The sequence below is a fragment of the Diprion similis genome, chromosome 3 (genome assembly GCF_021155765.1).
Source record: "Diprion similis isolate iyDipSimi1 chromosome 3, iyDipSimi1.1, whole genome shotgun sequence".
NCBI lineage: Eukaryota > Metazoa > Arthropoda > Insecta > Hymenoptera > Diprionidae > Diprion > Diprion similis.
Genome location: NC_060107.1, coordinates 12,846,254 through 12,866,572, shown reverse-complemented (window position 1 = coordinate 12,866,572; position 20,319 = coordinate 12,846,254). Strand labels below are relative to the sequence as shown.

At 43.6% G+C, this 20,319-nt stretch overlaps 1 protein-coding gene across 3 annotated transcripts in view; it reads right to left on the bottom strand.

Annotated features, from left to right (window-relative positions):
* The window catches only part of LOC124416772 (neurogenic locus Notch protein), a 152,233-nt gene that overhangs the window by 39,461 nt on the left and 92,453 nt on the right, over nucleotides 1–20,319 (bottom strand). For all 3 annotated transcript variants that reach the window (XM_046898097.1, XM_046898098.1, XM_046898099.1), the window contains 2 exons: nucleotides 9,126–9,482; nucleotides 7,184–7,339 (listed from right to left, as the gene is read on the bottom strand). In XM_046898097.1, coding sequence (XP_046754053.1) covers nucleotides 7,184–7,339; nucleotides 9,126–9,482 — 513 coding nt within the window. The remainder of the gene's footprint in view (nucleotides 1–7,183; nucleotides 7,340–9,125; nucleotides 9,483–20,319) is intronic.

Genomic DNA, 20,319 nt, shown 5'->3' with positions numbered 1-20,319 from the left:
TCGCGATCGTTTGAAAGCGTCTTGCGATGAATTCCTACGCACTGTACTTCAGAACTTAAGATTCTACGAGCATAATCTCGATCTCGATCAACGAGCTTGGTTTGCCACCCAGAAAAGCGTTCATCTCCGTTAATCAGTCCCGAACACCACGGTTGAGTTAGAAAATAAACCAAGTGAAGAATGTCTTTAATAACGATGGAACCCCACCTTCAGCCAAAGAGTAATTCGCGTTGTTGCAAGTGTACAAGAAATGCTGCAAATGTGCAAGAAGCACGGTTCGCCGGGATGGTTCTGACATAATTACTTTTCGCCGGAAATTGAATCGCGGTGTATGCGTGTGTGTGAGAGAGAGAAAGAAAGAGAGAGAAGCAGAGAGACGCCGTTAAGTCGAGAAGGAGACGGATGAAGGAGGCTGTTGCAGATACGAGTAACTGCACGTGCTGCTTCAGGCTGGCAGAATGAACGGATCCCACCACCGGCAAGCGACCCATAATTAAACGCTAAATTGTTATTTTAAGTTTAATAACAACCATAATGGCCGCTCGCCCACCGCTCACCGTTATTATCTAGATTGCATATTTTCTGGTAGATTAAGTTCCGCGGCGTCGCCATATTAGCTTGGTTCAAGGAACGGGTTTCTTACTTTTATCGGATTTATGTTACCGAATGTGATACCAAGTGTATCGGATGCCGCCCTTATAATCGCATCCCGCGGTACCAGCTTACTGCTGCACGCCTTGGGATTTCGTGGGCTCTTGAAGAAACTTGGTTCAGAGTTTGGACAGTGAGTCGAGAGCATCGATGTAACCCAGGAATTCTTTGGCATCAGCCGAAATCGTACGTGACTACTTATCGAATCGTGTGTGTTTGGTGAGCCGGTCTTTCATGCCAAGCAGCAGAGAGTCGGTCTCTCCTGCTATGCAAACATCTGGTATGGTTCACCTCTCCACCTACCCACCCTACGCCCATGACTGCCTCATGGGAGACGGACACTCGAGAGGTGAAAATTCACCCGATGAATATTTATTTACAAATTTATTCTCTCCGCGCTTAGCACCTGCATTGTATGTTCACGTAGCCAACAATGACGAACGCGTGCGTCTATATTTCTTCTTAAATAACTGATCTCTATTACAAAATCTGAATATACACTGCACGCGTGTTTACTTAAGCTGACCAAAGGATCTGTCTCAGACTTAGTGCGTTGGACTGGTATTTTCGGTGCACGAGTGACTCTAGATAGAAGATTCTTTGCTCGTGTATCGATCGTAGCGAGTAAATTTGAAATCGAAAGTTACTGAGAATATTCTTCGTCGTTGAGTTTGAAGATTTATGTACGAGGTCCTACAGGAAAGCCGAAGAATTCAGGATACCCTGCACCCACCCAGGGTAGCCAGGTAGAGAGCCTGCACCAAAGTATCGGCTTACTATTGTCACGGCGGTGTTGCCAACTTTCCGCAACAATGGGTCTTTGTTTGGGACAGCAGGTAGTATTTGAGAAGGAACAGAAAATTTTCATTCCCGATCTAAACGACGCGCGTCTAAATGGATAGAGAAACAATTTTGCCAAATGTTTCACCGACGCAGGTGAAGACAAAATCGTTTAAACGTTTCAAAGTAGTTTCATCGCGATTTCATTCGAGTCGCGTGCCGCCGAGTCGGGTAAATCCGAAATCTTGAATGAGCTGGCCTCACGGTCGAATTAAAATTCAGCCCAGCACTCGTGTCTTCGCGTGTTGCATAGGTATCTACTCACTTTCCTCGTGCTTTATTCTTATTACGAGTTACTCACATTAGGGCGTCGCCATGCAATCCTACAGTGCTCAATTTCAGGACTGAATCCCCCCCCCCCCCCCCCCCCCGGCCATAAATCTTTAGGAAGGCACAAAGTTCCCGATGCTGATCAGGTGCAGCAGCAATGATGCACCCTAGAGTTCCAAGGTTTGCGTGAAAACTGCAGAACGGTCAACCCTTTGGCTTGGACCAAGTCGTCTTCAGAATTTCATGCATAACCAGCCAGTCTGACACAAGCCATGGGCGAGTACAAGGTAGTTATAATTGTGGCGTTGGTTGGCCGTTCGCCCCAGGCGATGACGTCTCGACGCAGCTGCACCTCTTCTTCTTATTCTTCTTCTTGTTTTTTTTCTTCTTCTTCTCCAGCTTCTTCTACCACGCCAATCAAACGCGCGAGAAGAAGATCGGGCGGCACGCGGACGGCTAGAAGATTTTACGTCAGTATCCGTGGCAGCAGCAGCAACGGTATATCCTGAGTCTGAGAAGACGGGAGCGTTGAAAAATTCCTATCATTAGTACCTGCTTCCATCCCGATTCTTGCATATGGTAAACGCGTTTAAATCCCCCATATATTATCCGTGATTGCAGTGGAAGCGGTTCTTTGACTCAAATCACCGAATTGGATCTCGTCTCGAAATTCGGGCGCATTGCTACTGAAGAGAAAATGGTTGCCCCCAGTCTCGACGACTAAAAGTTGGATAACGCCGCGCATCAAATTCGACTCAGATCTGTGTTGAACTATATTATACTAATGCGCCATGAAACAGCGCCACCTTATGATGCCCCAACTTTTTAATTTCATCCAGTGAAGTACCTTGCTTGCAGCACTAATTAGATATCTGTTTCAACTCGTTCCGTTTCATATCTCTAGGTTTAATTAACTAACTACCGTTTAGTTATAAACTTTTAAAACCTATCCTTCATACCTTTTATTTGTTTTATACAAAATCGATGATAACTAAATAGTTGACAGAAAAAAGAAGCAAAAAAGATTACCGACCACCGAATATTCCAAGGGATCGTAAAAATTATTGAATTTGACTTCGAAACCAAAAGAATGATAATTATGATGAAGGACAGTAGTAGACTCGGGGATAAATGGTCGATCGGAAAAGGTTTGATCGTTTCTTAACCCCGGGGCAAATGGCTGGCAAAACTATAGAGAGAATAAAAATAATGTTTTTAAATTAGCATACCGACTGGGCGTTGCAGCGGTAGTTCGCCGTGACAAATATATGTACATACATCCGACAATTATATCAGTCGGCTTTACGAGATGATTTTTAACGCGGATGATGCAGCCGCGCAACAGTCAGCCTGTAATCAAGGGTGCTTAACTCGTGTTATCGATGTAGAAATCTGGCCGAGCAGAGAGATGAGAGAGAGAGAGAGAGAGAGATAGAGATAGAGAGAGAGAGAGTGAACGAAACAAAATAAGACCTGACGCCTAATCACTCCTGGAATCAAACGCAGTTCTCCGGGTCTGGAGACGATTTCCTTCGGGTTTACAGTTTATCATTCCCTACCGCAGCGCGATTCCGACGGTAATCTTGGCTGTGATTTGTGCCCGAACCAAGAACATCGTTGATCCTTTTCCCTGCCCATGGGCTTCGAGTGCACGGCATGAAGAAACCCTCGGGCCCGGTGCGAAGTCAGCTTCCTTCACTTCCCTGAGTAATGCGCTAATAATTATACTGCATGCCAAAAGCTTCGCGGTATGGCCAAGAAGCTCGCAAGACAAAGTGAACCAAATTTCCTCACATGGTTAATTAAACCAACCGGAGGGAAAAAAGAACCATCGCATTACATGGTTATTGACGAACTGCACATATTCGAATTATCCAAGTTAGATATGAAATTATCGTGTTTTGTCCTTGGAATAAACGAACAAGAATTTTTATTCGGAAAGTAAAAATATTACCTTCGAAACGGAACGGACAAGTTTTCAGTCTCGGACGGGAACAACAGAGACAGTTCATTAATGTGAAGGGAGCTTCTCTCAAGGATCATTACATGCCGGATGGAAAGGTTCAGGTCCAGGGTAGTAATTACGACGGCTCGTCTTAATCGAGTTAACGCTACGTTGATGGGATTTTTTTAGTCTGGCAAAAGAGATTGATTCGATTCATTGTCGCGGTGTTGAGCCGTGGGGTCAAGAAGTCAGGTTTGTCAGAAGTCTGAGATGAATGCGCGAACTCTCAACTGAATTGCATACAATTTTTATCATGATATTTGTAAAAATTCTCTTTGACAAAGTAATAAACCTGAATAAATATATTCGAGTAGTATTATGTAAAAATACAAGCATTACGCGATATAGCATACAGCCAATCTAAGGACAGAATAGAATCGTAATTAACACAAGACAGCCGGTAGTCAAGGGCGGTTAATATTAATTAAGAAAGACCAGACCGCCGAGAATAGGCCCACAGCATGAGGTCCACACCTACCGGCTTCCTATAAGTCAGCCGCACATTACCGAACCAAAGATTATCTCTCTCTATCTCCTTCGGGATAATTTGATTCTGAGATAACTAACAGATAAGCTGACCATCTATAGGTATATATGTATAATGAATGAAACTGTACCGTTCAGGAAGCAAACTCGAGTGACCTTTAACCTTTGACCTCAAATAATATACCTACCCGTTATCAGCTATATAGTTTTGACTTTTCATCAACTTCGCGCGTTTCATCTCCATTTTTTTTTTTTTTTTTTTTTTTTTTTTTTACCACGATTCGTTCGGCAGTTATATGTGTGTGTGTGTGTGTGTATAAATATACGTACTCTAAGTGAAGAAGCACGTGTTAAAGAAAGATGAATTAATGTATGGTTCCTTATGGTGAGCGTGATTAGCATATTTTTTCGATAGCGATGCACAGTGTGCAGCGTGCAGGAGCAAAATTATTTGAATAAACGAGCCGAGGGAGAGAGACGCCAGTTGCAACCTCCTTCGCTTCATCTCTCTATTCCGTTTTCTCTCCCTCTGTCTCCATCTATTCCTCGACGAGTATACACATGACGGGCATCGGAACATAAAATAACGCTCGGACATACGTGTGGACGAATATATATGTATATTTGTGAATAGGTTGAATGAGTTGAAACAAGTTTTCCCACAACGCGCCTCGGGTCTACTAATAATAGAGCTTATATATCGGACGTGGTGTTCTTTTTCGACGGGGAGGAGAAGGAAAGAGAACAAAAACTCGAATAAAGAGGAGGAAAAACGCGCGCAACCGGAGATGTCACAGCCGTGTCATTACGCGCAATTATTTAGTAACAAGTCGCTATGCGAAATAAACCGCGGATCCGACGCGTTGCAACGTCTGAAAGGAAGAGGAGGGATGGTATGATGGAATTCCTCAAGACGTATAATCGGCTTCTATTATCGCCAGTGGCAAATCTCGAATTGACAGCTACCTAATGTATGTACCTGCCTGCCTAGATGCCATTAAAAACAGTCATTAAATCTAATTCCACATTTAATCATCGCAGGCAGGCATGAGACAGAATCTCTTCCATTGCTACCCTTAAACAAGTCTTGTCTTTTGAAATGGCAGTTCAGTTTCTTGATATTTAAAATAAAAAGGTGAATCGATACTAATGAAAGTCCAAACTTTTGCTAGTAATGAGTTTAGTTTTAAAATCAAAGTATAAACTCGTTTTCTTCTCCATTTTTTTCCCTCTCAACGGAACTGTACAAGTCTTATTAGTGAGCTCTACGCACGTATTTCTATACTAAATGTGTAATCTCCAAAATTTGGCTGTAAACAACGACGAACGTCGTGAATATTGACGCGAACGTTAACGTGATCACGATCCCGAATTCGTTGCGTTTGATGTGTGACGTTACCCTCCTTAACGTTGCCGTAATGGTCTATAAATTCATGAATTTCATTCATTCATACCGGATTGTAATTTCATCCTCTCTTTCGATTGGTTTACAGTCAAACTATCGTAAGATCAATAACACATAAATGTATGAGCACTAATTCCGGGCGTTAAATTATCCTTCAAATGGGATGTAATATAACGAAACCTCGAGTTGACCTTAGCATCTCAGGTATGAGCTATAAAGTGTGTTTAATAATCCAAGATTCGTTGCCTATTTCAAGCATCTTCGAGATCGATATTTCATAGAACAAACCTGCAACAGCATCAATAAATAAAACGAGCTGTCAAAGTAGCCGAAAAATCCGAAGTGAAACTGTAATTTAGATTTACGACAAAAGGAAACAGATGCGGCCAGAACCGTGTAATTATTTATTCAAGTTCTCTTGTAAGATTTAAAACGTCACGAAGTGATTCGAAGCGTTTGCTGTATACCTGTTTCATATAACAACACGCGAATGTTAGAACTAGTAGTAAAGTCCATACAGTATAGTTTTTTCTCTCTCTCTCTATCTATCCATCTGTATATTTCGTCTTCTCTATTTCTTCTCATTTCATACCAGTTGGCATCGTAGCAACAATCTTTTAAATAATGCTGATTGAATCCCAAACACGATCGAATCTTATTAAAGACAGCTGTACGAATTACTGGTAGAGGAAAATAGATATAAGAATATGGTGAGCATTAACGGCACGTACGATCATTAATAACCTCAATGAATAAAGTATCCTTACGTTCACACGTCCCGGAGAAAATATGATAAAAGATATTATAACACAGGCGTACGTATCTATATATATATATATGTATATGTATATGTATAATAGACGCACGAAGAGTATCACAACCGTTAATGATACTTTCTTCTCTCTCGTTTCTTTCTTTTTCAAAGAATAATTAATTCATCGCATCGTCACGTGTGTGTATATACCTACTGGCAGTGGGCATAATGGTTATCATTTTAATCCATCCCATTCAGCGATATTTGGTACATTAATTTGGCAGTATACCGTTTTCGAATAATGACGAGTCGACCGAGTTCCTTTCGGCTCATAGCTAATGCTCACGCTCCTGTTCCTGCTGTGGCTCCTGCGCTACTGCAGACGTCAAATCTCTTAATAAAATGAATTATTACCGTTCGCCACCACGAGTCTTCGCCTCGGCTCGTCCATCACACAAAAGCATAATCAAATAAATTACAACCGCACGTTGGGCCCATCAATTCCCAATTCACCCATTTGAAATTCCTCTTGAAAAAACAATCGTAGATCCGTTAACGCGTCTCTCGGCAAACCGTGAAACGGATTATTTTCCCAGTTTTTCAACTTGTCCAGCGTAACTTTTACTTTGAAAGCAAAGAAAAAAAAATTCCTCAAATGCGCTCAGACGTCATGCCATCCGTCATGTGTGTCACACATGCTATACATTATATACAAACTTCCATGAACGTTTCGCACGTCGTGCTTGTCGGAAAAAAGTTAAACTCGACTTACCTTGTTCGCATTCGTCGATGTCCTCGGAGCAGTCGAGTCCCTTGTATCCACTGGCACAGGAACACGTGTACGAGCCGTTTATGGGACTCGTATCGCATATCGCCCCCTGATGACAGGGGTTGGAAGTACAAGCGTCGTCAAGATGGCACAGAAGTCCTAAAACAGGATTAAAGAACAGTCAGTTAATGAATATTATTATACTACAGAAGAATATATGAAGAATTTTCGAAACCAACTGACATCGTATCAGGCATTCGGAACACCTGCATCATTATAATTCTAGGACAAAAGTGCGTGTAGATGAACGCCAAATACGGATACGATCGCGTTCCAAAGATAGGCATCATTAGCAGAGATCCCAAGAATAAACAATTCTCTCACGTTACAAGCGTTTAAAATACGTTGACAAATCCCCTATTCGGTTGTTATTAAGCGCGATCAGCTAAATGAGTGGAACACCGATTCGTCAATGTATAAAATTACCCGAGTTACCTCTGATTGTATAACATTCTCTTTACGCAAGCTTATCTCTTTGTATGTATCTATATCTTTTTCCTTTTATTTATATATTTATTTTCATTTTTTCTCAACACGGTTAATCAGCTGGGATCCGGAGTTCACAGGTTCCGTTTTCTTTCCTGTTATTGTTTCGCTATTGTTTTCAACGAACACCCGGCTAACTACGTTGTCGGTAGGTACACCTATGTAATCATTCAATTAGCTTATGCTAATGCGCGAATGAGCGTTCGTTCGCGCCATGCAGCGTCTCGTCGAGTGCATTGCTACATGCTAAGACGAAGGCATAGCGGCACGAGGAATAACAAGAGGAATTAATTAAGTCTAGCTTGGTAGCGATGCATTGTTGTTTTTCAAAGTGCCATCACAGTGAGCTCCGACTTCTCCGCAACATGATTTACAAAATCGATTTCAACTCGTCCGTCATCTCGATGTAAAACTATTTCAAATTATTCTTTGCGCAATAAAAAGACAATGTAAATGAAGCCTTGATGCGTTGCCTTGTTCTCTTAACTTTACCCAAAATCACTCTGTTACTTATACAACTCGGTAATGGTTTTGGTCAAGTTTCTGTTTTAGGTAGAACATCGGATGTGCATCAACCGTGAAAATGAGATAGATACTGTATTAAATTATATGTATTAACAAAGAAAGAGCAAAGAGGTCGGGAAAAGAAACTTTATGCATGTTGGCGGCTGCAGTTAAGATTCCAAGTGTACAATTTATATTGTTTAAATGGAAGCAAAAGATGCGCAGACAAACTGCAAAGTCTCTGACAAAGAGACGTAGACGTCAACGGTTCGAGAACTTACGCGTTTTTACCATGCACCTATTACTTTCACGCAAACTATAATGGGAACTGTGGTACACATGAGAAAGCGTGAATAAAAATTTTAAACGAGAGAAGAGACCAGTGGGACCCAGCAGGAGGTCTCAAAAGGTGAACGCCGAGTGTGAAATGCGAAGGTTCCGCTCTCAAGTATGTAAAATATATTCAATATACCGAGTATAATAATTTATCAATCGTTTTAATACAGTCTTCTGCATGGTAGTCCAACACTGCACTAATGAATCACACGATAAGTTGTCTGGATCTTGCGCAAAAGAGAGGGAAATTTAAGAGAAAAAAAAATTAAGTGACAAAGTGTTCGTGCCAGATGTCGCATCGAGAGGAGAAAAAATTCGAACAACCAATAAACGCGAAGTTGAGCCTTAACTGGGTGGCACGTTGTCGTTGTACTGCGATTCTTACTGGATGAAAAAAACGTCGGTAAGAGGCGGTATAAGCAGTTCCGAGAAGACAGGCAAAGATGAATAATACTTCGAGATGAAGAAAGGGTAAAAAAAAAAAAAAAAAAAAAAACGTCGAAAGAAATGTGTAAGCGAGGAAGTAGAGCGGGGGTAGAAAAAACGGAGAAAGACTCACCAGTTTTTCCGTGAGTACACTGACAGTAGAAGCTTCCGACTCGGTCGATGCATGTGGCACCGTTGAAACACGCGGCGCCCGCACAATCGTCGATGTTGATGCTGCAGTCGATTCCGGTCCATCCGTTCACGCATATGCAGGAATAACTCCCATGTGAGTTGGTGCATGTTGCACCGTTGTGACAAACCGACGGCCTCAGCGAGCACTCGTCGACGTCAATTTCGCACTGGGTACCAGTAAACGTTGGGGGACACTGACATGCGTATTCGTTTACCCGGTCGATGCACGTTGCACCGTTCTGGCACAAGTTGCCCGCACAGTCGTCGATGTTCTCCTCGCACTTGTCTCCTCGAAAACCTGCAACAAATATGAAGAGAAATTTAGACATCGTTGTTCATTTATTGAATTTGCGAATGGCAGTTCTACTATAACCAAAGATGGACTGAATCGAAAACGACGATACGATTAAAGTGTCTCTCTAATTACTGTGGCATAGGTGGAACATGGTGTATGTATCGGAATTTTTAAGGGTCGTTAGTGCGACACACCCACTGATTTCGCGACCCGTTTACGTTTAAACAATCTCCTGAAAGCGTCTTGATCTCCGCCGAGATCAGTACCGTCTATCGTATACTAGCTCTTCGAGAAGTTTTTCGAATTTAATTCAGCGGTAATAGCTGTGCGGTGCTCACGATCCGGGATTAACACCGAGTCGTTAAATGATAGTTATGGACTATGATGAAAATGAATCCTTTCTGATAATATCCAGTATCCACGAAACTGGAAACAAACCGGCGAAAGTTAACGCAAATCTGAAAAACTTTGATTGGACTAATTTAGAAAATAATCTATCAGCTCTGGTCAGCAAATTAAGGTATTGCTACTATCCTGTAATTTACTGTTGAAAGAGCCTCAAGATAGCTGCAATTAGTAATTTGTTTTTGACTATAAGATTGAATCCTAATTTTGTCATTATCGTGTCAGTTCAGAATAGTGGAAGCAAAACCATAGAACCGCAAACGATGATCAAAGAATTGGCAAGACGCAAAACCAGATGCGAGTACACGTGTGACCTTTTCGTGGCTCCTAGTTATAAATTATGTACGGTTTTTTTTTTTTTTTTTTTAACATAACGAGCATGCAGGCGTACGGAGAGAAAATAAATACAAAACTTGAAAATCCTGGAAGAATATGAAGGCAAGAACGCGGCTGGCCTGACAAAGCGAAGCGCAAAGACCTGATGTTGAAGAGTCGATAACTCGCACGATCCCCGAGTAATCGAAAAATCTTTTCCGTCAAGCAAGATAGTCGATGAGAGGGGCTCGAGATGACGGGCTCGAGAGAGAAAGAGAACGAAGAAAAGAGAGGAGGAAAAGAGCGGTCCGCGTACCGTGACGTCCGTGATAATCGGCGTATCTTTTTAGAAGCAATTCAAATATTTAGATAGCGGGTAATGGATTCGCGACGCTTCCGCGTGACCTTGGCTCTGTGCAAGTCTTCCTCCTCTTCAGATCGTTGATATTGCGCAATGGAGAACGACGCCAATGCACGAGGAGAAGCAACAGCACCAGCCATAAGCTCCATTCGCCGACAGGTCAACGACACCGTCGTCCAGAGTCGTTTTCTCACTTTCCACTGGAATTTCTTGCTCGAAACTATCTCCAGCCTATTGCAGTGTGTCACCTCCGTAGCAACTCGGAAGCTGTTTTGCCTGGCTATGTGTGAGTTTCGTTTGTCGGCATCTATAGGTACCGCAATTAACCTCGCTTCCAATGCGGTACGCATACTTATAATAAAAAGCATCTTTCGAAACTTCCTGATTTTAAAGTTCAGGTGGAACGGAAGGAGAACGATGTTCCATCGCATCAGCCGGCCGAACGAAATTGTACAACAAACCCGCCGGTATAAGCAAAAACACGAGACTAAAGGCTAAGTAAATACATGGACAGCGTTCCTTGGAAGCTGAGGTGAGAAAGTCGATGTTCTTTGTTGCCGAGAACAACTCACCTCAGTTTACTCAAACCATACGCACCACACGCGTGTATCCCTAACGTCAATACCTTCAAGTATCAATACCAATATTCTTCGTTAAAGTAAAACGAAAAAGGAAAGCGATAATTCCGTACCAACACTTGTCCAATTAAGTAAGACGACTGATCCATGAAGCATCAGGCCATCATCCATATGAAGGTGAAAAAATGAAGAGGTAAAATTAAGACTGTAAACCATCATCAAAAGCTTCACAGAAATAGCGTCAGCTTCAAAGTTTCTTTACGAACCAAAACCCGATTATTGCTATCATTGAAAGGAGTATAAAATGAGTGGAGGAAACCGAGTGACCGCAAGACGTTGATAATGGCCGCGGGTGTATAAGCGATGATATCTGGTTCGGTAAGACTAGTGGTGGACATGGACAATCAGTGAGTGATAGGCATGTGGGAATTGTCTGCGACCGCATCCGTTTTCTCTGACGCGGGATCCTAATCAGCATTGCACTGCAGCTAATTACTTAATCTCTGGTACCATGTCGCGAGCGTTTCCTCTTACAGATTCACCAAATGAAAATATTACCAGATAGGATACTCATGCACAATTAGTCACATTATTCATACTCGCTCATTCCAGGTAACGTCTAACACTGTGACAACGAATGACGCGGATCGTCGATGATTCGTAACGGCTGATAAATAAAAATGAACAAGCTGTGAAAAAGAGAGACCGCCAATTCATAATTTCACTCGCATTTTGAAGATGTCTTGTTAAAAATTGACTAGAGCAATTTTTCGTCTCATGGGTCAGTTTTCTTGGTACCACCATTGAGCAATTTGAATTTCTTATTCTGATAACTCAGTAATTTCAGTCAATTTCAATATACTAAGTAACTCATCCTTCCAAGTCTGAAGTGCTTCGACTTCAAATCAGCTGATACTGTAGTTTTATATTATGGAAATATATCAGTATAATTCAAGTACGATTCAACAACATACAAGGAAATAGTTTTTAAAAAATCCCTCAACGTCTGTAAAGGAATATTTCTAGCTTGTGATTTCTAAAAAGCATCGTACATATCGGTTCGCATTCGTAATTATGATATCGTGTCGAATCGAGCACGAACTCTTGTACAGGTGGTTAAAGTGAAGTGAGAGTTAGCTGGAAAGCCCCACCAGTCTTGTGTCTGCGCTACACGCCCCTTGTATAAGAGTAGGTTGTAGAATAAAATCTCGATGAAAGATCTGGCCTGCAGATTCGACGTTAGAGTACAGAGTACGCGACAACGTTAGCGCGTTTTGCTACGTAGAAATACGCATACAATACGCGCACTCGTGACGATACAGCGATGCATGCATAAATGAATATACATATAGGCATGTGTGGACGATTACGTGGCAAAGTACACTCTGCATCGGGCATAAATTAAACGAGCCCCATTAAATGGTAACTACGGGCACGTATGCGACTATCTAGTGAACCAGTCGATGGCAAAAGATAGATATACGTACACAAGTGCTCAAGCATGGCAGTGAATAAACCCGGATTTCCTATAGTAGGATAGGCAACTATCGCGAAGTCGATATGCAATGGAGACTCGCAAGGAAGTTATAATCGATATAATCGAGCCGATCAATAAAACACCGAGACTACCACTACAAAGTAGAAGGTTGACACACTGCTTGGGAAACGATTCATCTAATTAATAGATGACTTGAGGATCTGGACGAGGGTTTCTGAAACTTTGACGATGGAACCAACTCCATAGACGGGTCCAACCATCGTTCCCGATTAGCTCGATCACAGGCCTAGTCTTCATTGGTACCTATAGGCAGACCAATCATGGCGAATGCGACACGTACGAATACCGTGCGCGTTGGCACGCCATGCAGTAACCCTTTGAGGATATCGTTCGTAGAATTAGAGGATGAACGGTAATCTGTAGCACAACGATGAGGTAACCGCGTTGACACGCAGTTCTCGGCTGTTCCTCCTTTGGAGTAACACTAGCATACGGACACTGCCAGCAGTGGAACGCATGCGTGCACACGCGTGCGGAAGGGTTTGGCTCACGGAGAACAATTACAGGGGGCGCGTTGATTTATACACGGCAGGATCCCCGCACCCCGTTTCCATATCGTTCGCCCATATCGCTCGCCCACGCATCGGACTCTATCTCTTTTTTTCTCTCTCTCTCTCTGTCCGACCACGAGTGGTAAGCGAGGGCATAAGAGGGCAGTTTCGTTCTGGGAAGCGGTCAGCTTATGGAAATAAACCCGCATGTTATTAGCGAAGGGACGCGCCCCCGTCCTGCCCCCTGCCCCTTCCGATCCCCCATAAACTCGAGAAGGGAAGTTAGTTCGCCGGGTGTGCTAAATAAATTATGTGGTTACCTATCATGCGTACTACGGTTCGTTCTTATCGAGTCCTCCCCCCCACCCTGACCCCCCAATGATGAAGAACAGTGTGTTCTCTGTCCTTTACTTAACCACATCGACTCTGTCTTCTTTTCTCCTTGAGGCTTTGTACTCGAGCCCTGATGATCAGAGAGGTAAACCACGTCTGATGGTAAAACATCACCGATCATGAATTCGTCAAAATCCTTACATGGTTTGGAACCAGTTGATTTCTTAGCCGAATCTTCAGAAGAACTGCCAATTACTTAAGGATCTGCGAAAAGCTGCGAACGTGCGGGAATACGCAAGAGACGTCGACCGGACAGTTTTGTCTAACCAGTGGAAGGGTTGCTGTAATGTTAGTTTAATCGTTCCCTTTTCGGCAAACGATTCGACGCGGAATTCTTGTAAGAATCTAAAGAATCTGGCAAACGAGCTAAAATTAGTGACTATAATTGATTTCATTCACCCGAGAATCATGGTGGGACTGGTCAGTCTGCGTGTCTACACATACTGCGCATTACTGCAGCACACCAAAACGACGCGAAGGCGCGCGCGCTGCCCGACCGCTTTACACAAGTTGTGGTTGGTATGCATTGGTGTATATGGATATCCGTCACAATCTAGTAGCAATTTAGCAGGTGGTGCTGCAGGCCCACTCCACTCGGGCCCAAAGACCTGTCTAAATATTCGACCGCAGAGAACGTGTCTGTCTACTACTAGGTGGCTTATCCCGTCTCGCTGTTGCAGGGACGAGGATGAAGATGGAAAGGAAGAGAAAGAAAACTAGTGAGCGAGAGCGAGAGCAAGAGCTGCGTAGCCTGATTGGTACACTCTAAATAGAAATCATTTCCAGAGTACAACGGTACCCTTTATATGTTGCAAACAGGTGCAGGCTTCTGAAGCCACGAAGAAACGGTCACCACGATTTTCCAAAAAGAAAAAAAAAAAGAAAATCGCAGGTTCGCTTCTATTTTGCTATAAAAAAAATGGTCACGTATGAATAAGTGTCCGTAATCTCGTTCTATGGGTACCTAGATATCATTCTTTCTTTCATAATGTCCCTTCTCCATTGTTCCCTTGCCTCGCTTTGCCACAGTGTGCTGCACGCACTTGGGTCCCTGGCTTCCAACTCATCTCTGCTCGGTAGGTACAGCTCCATTTCGCTTTCCCCTCCATCCGTGAGGGATCCGTCCAGCATTGCTCGAACCGATCGACCGATCAAAATCCGGCCCACGTTCCTCTTTCCCGTTTTCCAGTACCCCGAAAATGCAAGAGACATAATCTTTCATAGGATAATTTTTGCAGTCACATTTTGTACTCGAGTCTTGCTCATTGAATGTTTAATTCCTTTTTCCTCGCGCGCTCTATCCTCGAGTAAATGGAACACTAGGGTATCTCTGGATCAACTGTCCTTTTCCCCGGCACCCTCGCTCTACAGAGCCTCGCCGGTCTCCGAGAGAGCTCAACGCGGCCTGCTCGAAGCCGTCCACCAGCGCCACGGCGTGATTATATCTGTCTCTGTCAGCAGAGGGACCGACGGTGTAGCCCCTCTCTGTCGAAGAGGTGTGGCAACGTCGCGAGAGCGGGTGTGCGTCCCGGAGTCCGGTAGTGGGGACTGTGGGAAAATTCTCATGCCGCCAACTACGCTGCCCAGTGGCTCTCAGCTCATGAGTCCCCAAAAGGATCCCCCGGGGCCAGCCGATCGCTAGGACTGGCTAACGCAGGCCCAGTCTGCGCGTTCGATATTCACTTAGAGTAGATCATCTCTAGCGGTTGAAAACCGCTGATAGCGAGACGATCTGTCGAGTGTTCAAAATTGGGCCTCTTCTTCTTCTGCATCAAAAATCAGCGCGATACGTAATAGAAATTATTTATGTACACGCATTCAGGTTGACAAATAAGTGATAATCATTTAATGAAAGGAGATCTTGTTGGCGGTATAAGACGGCACATAGGTTAACGCGTTGTGTAGTACGTACGCAGAATCAGTCAGCCTGATAATGATTATAGAGGATCGCGTCGATTCAGCCGGAAACTATACGAAGTCAAGGTATCCTGGAGTCGCGACAGGCTTCGGAAGAACAGATTGACGCATGGCCGGATCGAATTTCGTACAGGTTTCGTTGCTCGTCAGGAAAAAGCATATACCTATGTGGGAAGTATCGTGTCTGCTTAGTCCCAACTCGAACGAAAGTTTTCATCGATCGTTCAGTAAACAACGTTATTTATTGCTTTGTAATTGACGGTTTTGTGGTCCTTGTATGTATGTACATACACACACAGACGGTATACTCATTGTGTCATCAGGATCGTGTCACAGGTAAGCCGAAAAATTATGTGCGGGTGTCCTCGGTTCCCGGAGTAGGTACCTGAGCTCCGCCTAAAGTAATCGGCAACAGGTATAATCCCGCCCCCCTCTTTTTCTCCCGGCGATGATTCTAAGCCTTGAAACTAAAGACCCGAGACACACCAGGTAGGCGCGTACCTACCTGCTTACATCGTCACCGGACTCGCGGAAGGAAAGATGACATTCCTTCATCCGTGGTGAGTATCGGATGAGGGCAATTTGAATAGGAAATAGTTGAAGGTGGGGCGTCACTGACGGATGTTCCACAGGATAGATCAACGTCACGGGTGTTTCAGACCCCATTCCGATTCCTCCCTTCCACATGCCCTTAAATTTTTCCGTTGCACAGCGGCAGTCCGATGAAGCCAAAGTGAACGAATGTCTGTTGAAGGGCCGAAAACCCTTCGGCAAGTCACCCCGTTCATTCCGGGGCGGTAAACACGTTGATATCTTTCCTCGAATTCCTGAGAGTCCTCGAGAATCCTCGAGAAAGAAGGAGACGCTGACGACTTAATTCAAGAGTATTACGTTCGCTACGCTCATACGACGTGGCGGCTTCCTAGATGAATTTTTGTAACACACTGTTGTGTTGCTGTAGTAGGGCGACAAGCTTTCGAAATAAGGTTCCAATTAACGATGAGGATTCCTCGAGTGGAGCCGAAGCATTTTTGATGCCGGCTAACCGGGCCTGACTGCGCGAACGCTTCGGCAAACACTAAGCTCATTGATTGTCATTGAGCAATGGAAGCCGCATGACGAGCCCATTGTTCGAATACCAAGATCCGACGGCGTATCTAATAGCGCATTGTCGACTTTACTACGGTGCCGTTCCGATCTTTGGGGGACCTTCACGAACGTATGATGGGAGGTTATACGACAATAGCCCAAGGAGCACGATACTCTCGGCGCATACCTTCATACACTGACATTGATGCGACTCGAACGAAACGCCGAGGGTGCGGCGGCAACGAAAACACTTGTTGATTCGCGCTCGGATGAGACGCTACCACCTGTTGCTCCGAGGCAAGCGAAACGAAGAGACAAAAAAAATTACGAGAGTTGGTGTTGCCAATATTTTCCAGAAATTTTTTCAAACGCTTATATAAAAAGAAAAAAAAAAAAAAAAAAAAAAAAAAAGGCAACAAGAAGACAAGATAAGGGATCATCTCGAGTTACGCATCGACGGTGCGCGGTGGTCCAGATTACTAGGAAGCGGTAATTCATGTCTGCCCAACGTGTCGAGGATGCCGTGCGGTTCTCAGTCGTACCCCGTGGGTCGATGTTATTCTCATATTTCAGTGCGAAGAAACGAGCGCTATTTCACCTGCTTCGGATCCAGGTGCGCTGGCACTGATTTATGGACAACGTTGCGCAGTGTGCATTGCTTTTGTTCTTCCTTCGACAAAAATAATGCGCGAGAAGCGATAAACTTTTCCTTGCATACAAGCAGACCCCGCCTGGTCACCGCGACCGCCGCCGCCGCCACTACTCCAATCTTCGTAAATGCGCGACAAGACGAAGCACCGAGAAAACCAGAGAAAGAGAGAAAGAAAGAGAGAGAGAAAAAGAGAGAAGCACAAGCGAGTGAAGCAGAGTGCAAGATCACGGTCGCCTTTATCTTCTTATACCAAGAAGACTCGCGTGCTTTTCACTGCGAAGAACCCGAAGATTCTTCTTCTCATATAAGCTTCAAGACTCGAGTAGTGGGTACCTAAGTAAGTGTATTGTGTGTGGCCTTTTTGTGAGCAGGTATCCACACTCCGGCTCATATGCTATACATATGCATACAAATGCCGAGAGAATCCTTTCGGACGAAGAACGAACGAACGAACGAACGTCGAGTATATCAAGAAAAGGGGGAGGGGGAGAGGGAGGGGGGCGTGGGTGTACCCTTCCTGATTTACATACATGCGTACCCCATACGTTATTTACCGCACCGATCACCCAGCATCTCATCTCTTCAACGCGAGATGAGAGTCTGGGTTCAGTGCACCCTTCAGTCTGTCGGATTCTTCGTCCCGAGTCACGGAACGGTCTTACTTGTCTACCCATCAACCTTTTAATACAGGTAGTACATATAAAAACCGTCTTCTAATATTTTCTACATACGTACGACCTCTAAACACTCAGGATCGGTAAAGAGGCCCAACTCATTGCTCACTAGTTTTAGACGTATGAAAACTGAAGGAGTGGCTGGCTATATATATATATATATATATACGTTTTTCTTTCGTGCAACGAGATCGACAACATTCACGCTAACACGCTTTCGTTCACACATAGTTATGATAAATGCCGTTAATGACTATTGATTGCCGGGTATATTGGTTTCGACGTGATCCTACTTCTACTAGAAAGTTTTACTACAAAAATTTTAAACTACAGTGAAATGATTTTGTTACTTGATCAAAAACCCCCGACGAATGATAAGCAACGGCACATGTCGGGATGAGCGACGTATAAAAATTGTCAGTAATCAATGCACCGTACAGCAGGTCTTCACTTTGCCGCAATGGACCCTTCTAAATATTTTACCGAACCTGTCATAAGAGGGGAACCCCGTAGGTCAACGAGAAAAAAATTATGCTAATGTGGAGGCAAAAGAAGAAGAAGAAGAAGAAGAAGAAGACGAGTGACGCCCACAAGAGTCTCGATAAAACTGACGATGTTCTAATATACCCGGCGTCTATCGGTGCCTCGGCGTTATGTTAATAAGCCATGGAGATAATTACTCATTAACAAACATATACTCACGATAGAGAGAACATCGAATGTTGAATTCGAAGCGGGAGATTCAAAGCTCATACGAACGCTTGGAAACTGTCTTGAATAAAATAGCCTTAATACCGATGAGATTGCGCCGAATCAGGGCGGGGGATGGATTATCGAAACAATCAACAATCCGTCGACGACGCGGCGTTGAGAGGGCGTCGAAACCTAGGCGAGCTAGCTGGCCAGCTCTGGGAGGCGAGAGTAAATCATGGGAAGGATATTCGTGAGCGTGCTGGGACGGTACCAACCCCGTAGCGAGGCAGGAAATCACGGATTCGAGAGCAGGCGAAAGAGAGAAAGAGAAAGAAAGAGAGAGAGAGAGAGTGAGAGAGAGAGAGACCCGGCAAAGGGTTCGGAGGTTCGACATATCAGCCCGAGGTGGTCACGAGCCCGGACTTGCGCTGGCTCAAGTGGGTGGGACCCACCGCTTCGTGATCCTGGCTCCTTCGTCCCTGCGCTTCTCGTTCTCTCGATATAATCCTGGTCGCCTAAGGCGAAACAGAATTTCTACGCGTGTATAGCGCCGCAAATACTTGAATACTTGAGGTGTATACCGGTTTACCTCTGACTTTGACCAATCGGTGATGTCCATTTGTGAGCTCAAATTGAGCTGAGGTTCAAGCCATAGGGTTAAGAAATTGATCAACCAAATGAGAACAAAGATTTTGAGGAGATAAAAATTCTTTTCACGGAAAGAAGTTGTGTATTTGACTTTAGAGTTATAAGGATGTCCTAAGCTGGTAAGCCGGTACTTTCCCCTTTATTGGATATTTCCACCCGTGGAAACAACAAACGAGATAGAGAGAGAGAAAATAAAACGGGCATGACTTGCGTTATATCAGTGTGCAATGCGGTGACGGATGATCTGGAGACGAGAAACACGTAAGAGTAGAATTAGTACAACAGAAAAACAATTTCGTTCTAAGGTAAACCAACAGTGCATATGTGTGTTGCGTGTATTCGTTTTGAGATAGCGTTGTAAGAAAAGAAGCGCAACGAATCGGCCGGAAATTGTCCGAACTTTTTCACCGGCTCTCTTTCTCTCCATCTATCTCGTCCTGCTCATCTACATGTGGGATAGAGTAGCTCAATTTCGATGAAGCATAGCCAATCTCTACATCGTGCAACAACTTACGTTGTAGTAGATGACTGAAGCTGGAATCACAAATCATTCACATTCACAGATGTATCAATATATATATATATATATATATATATATACACCTTGATATGTGAGCGCAAACTTAGTTGAGACTTGAGTTCGTAATGTTAGTGTTATTTCGCAACTCTAGGATAGTATGAAATTCAATAACCCGTTGGAAAGCAAAATGTGTACTCATATTTTGCAAACTCAACTTCTCCCGAGTTATTCTAAACTTGTTAAATACCTAAGCATTTAATTTCTGCAATATTTCATTAGGTACGTTAACGTTACTAATTTCAACCTCTTATTCGTTTGAGGACGATGTGGATATGCTTCAGGAAATCAAAAGTGTATCCGGTTATTTTCTCGTGCATACGAAATATCAACCGATCAAGCTTCATCGAAAATTCAAGTTTTCACTTATTATTTCAAGATCTGATATATATAATAAAAAGATATACATTGGTGCGTTTATAATTCTTTTCCATAATTTACAAAGTTTCGTTTACTCTTTCGAAGATCTTACGATTAGAGTTTTACCCT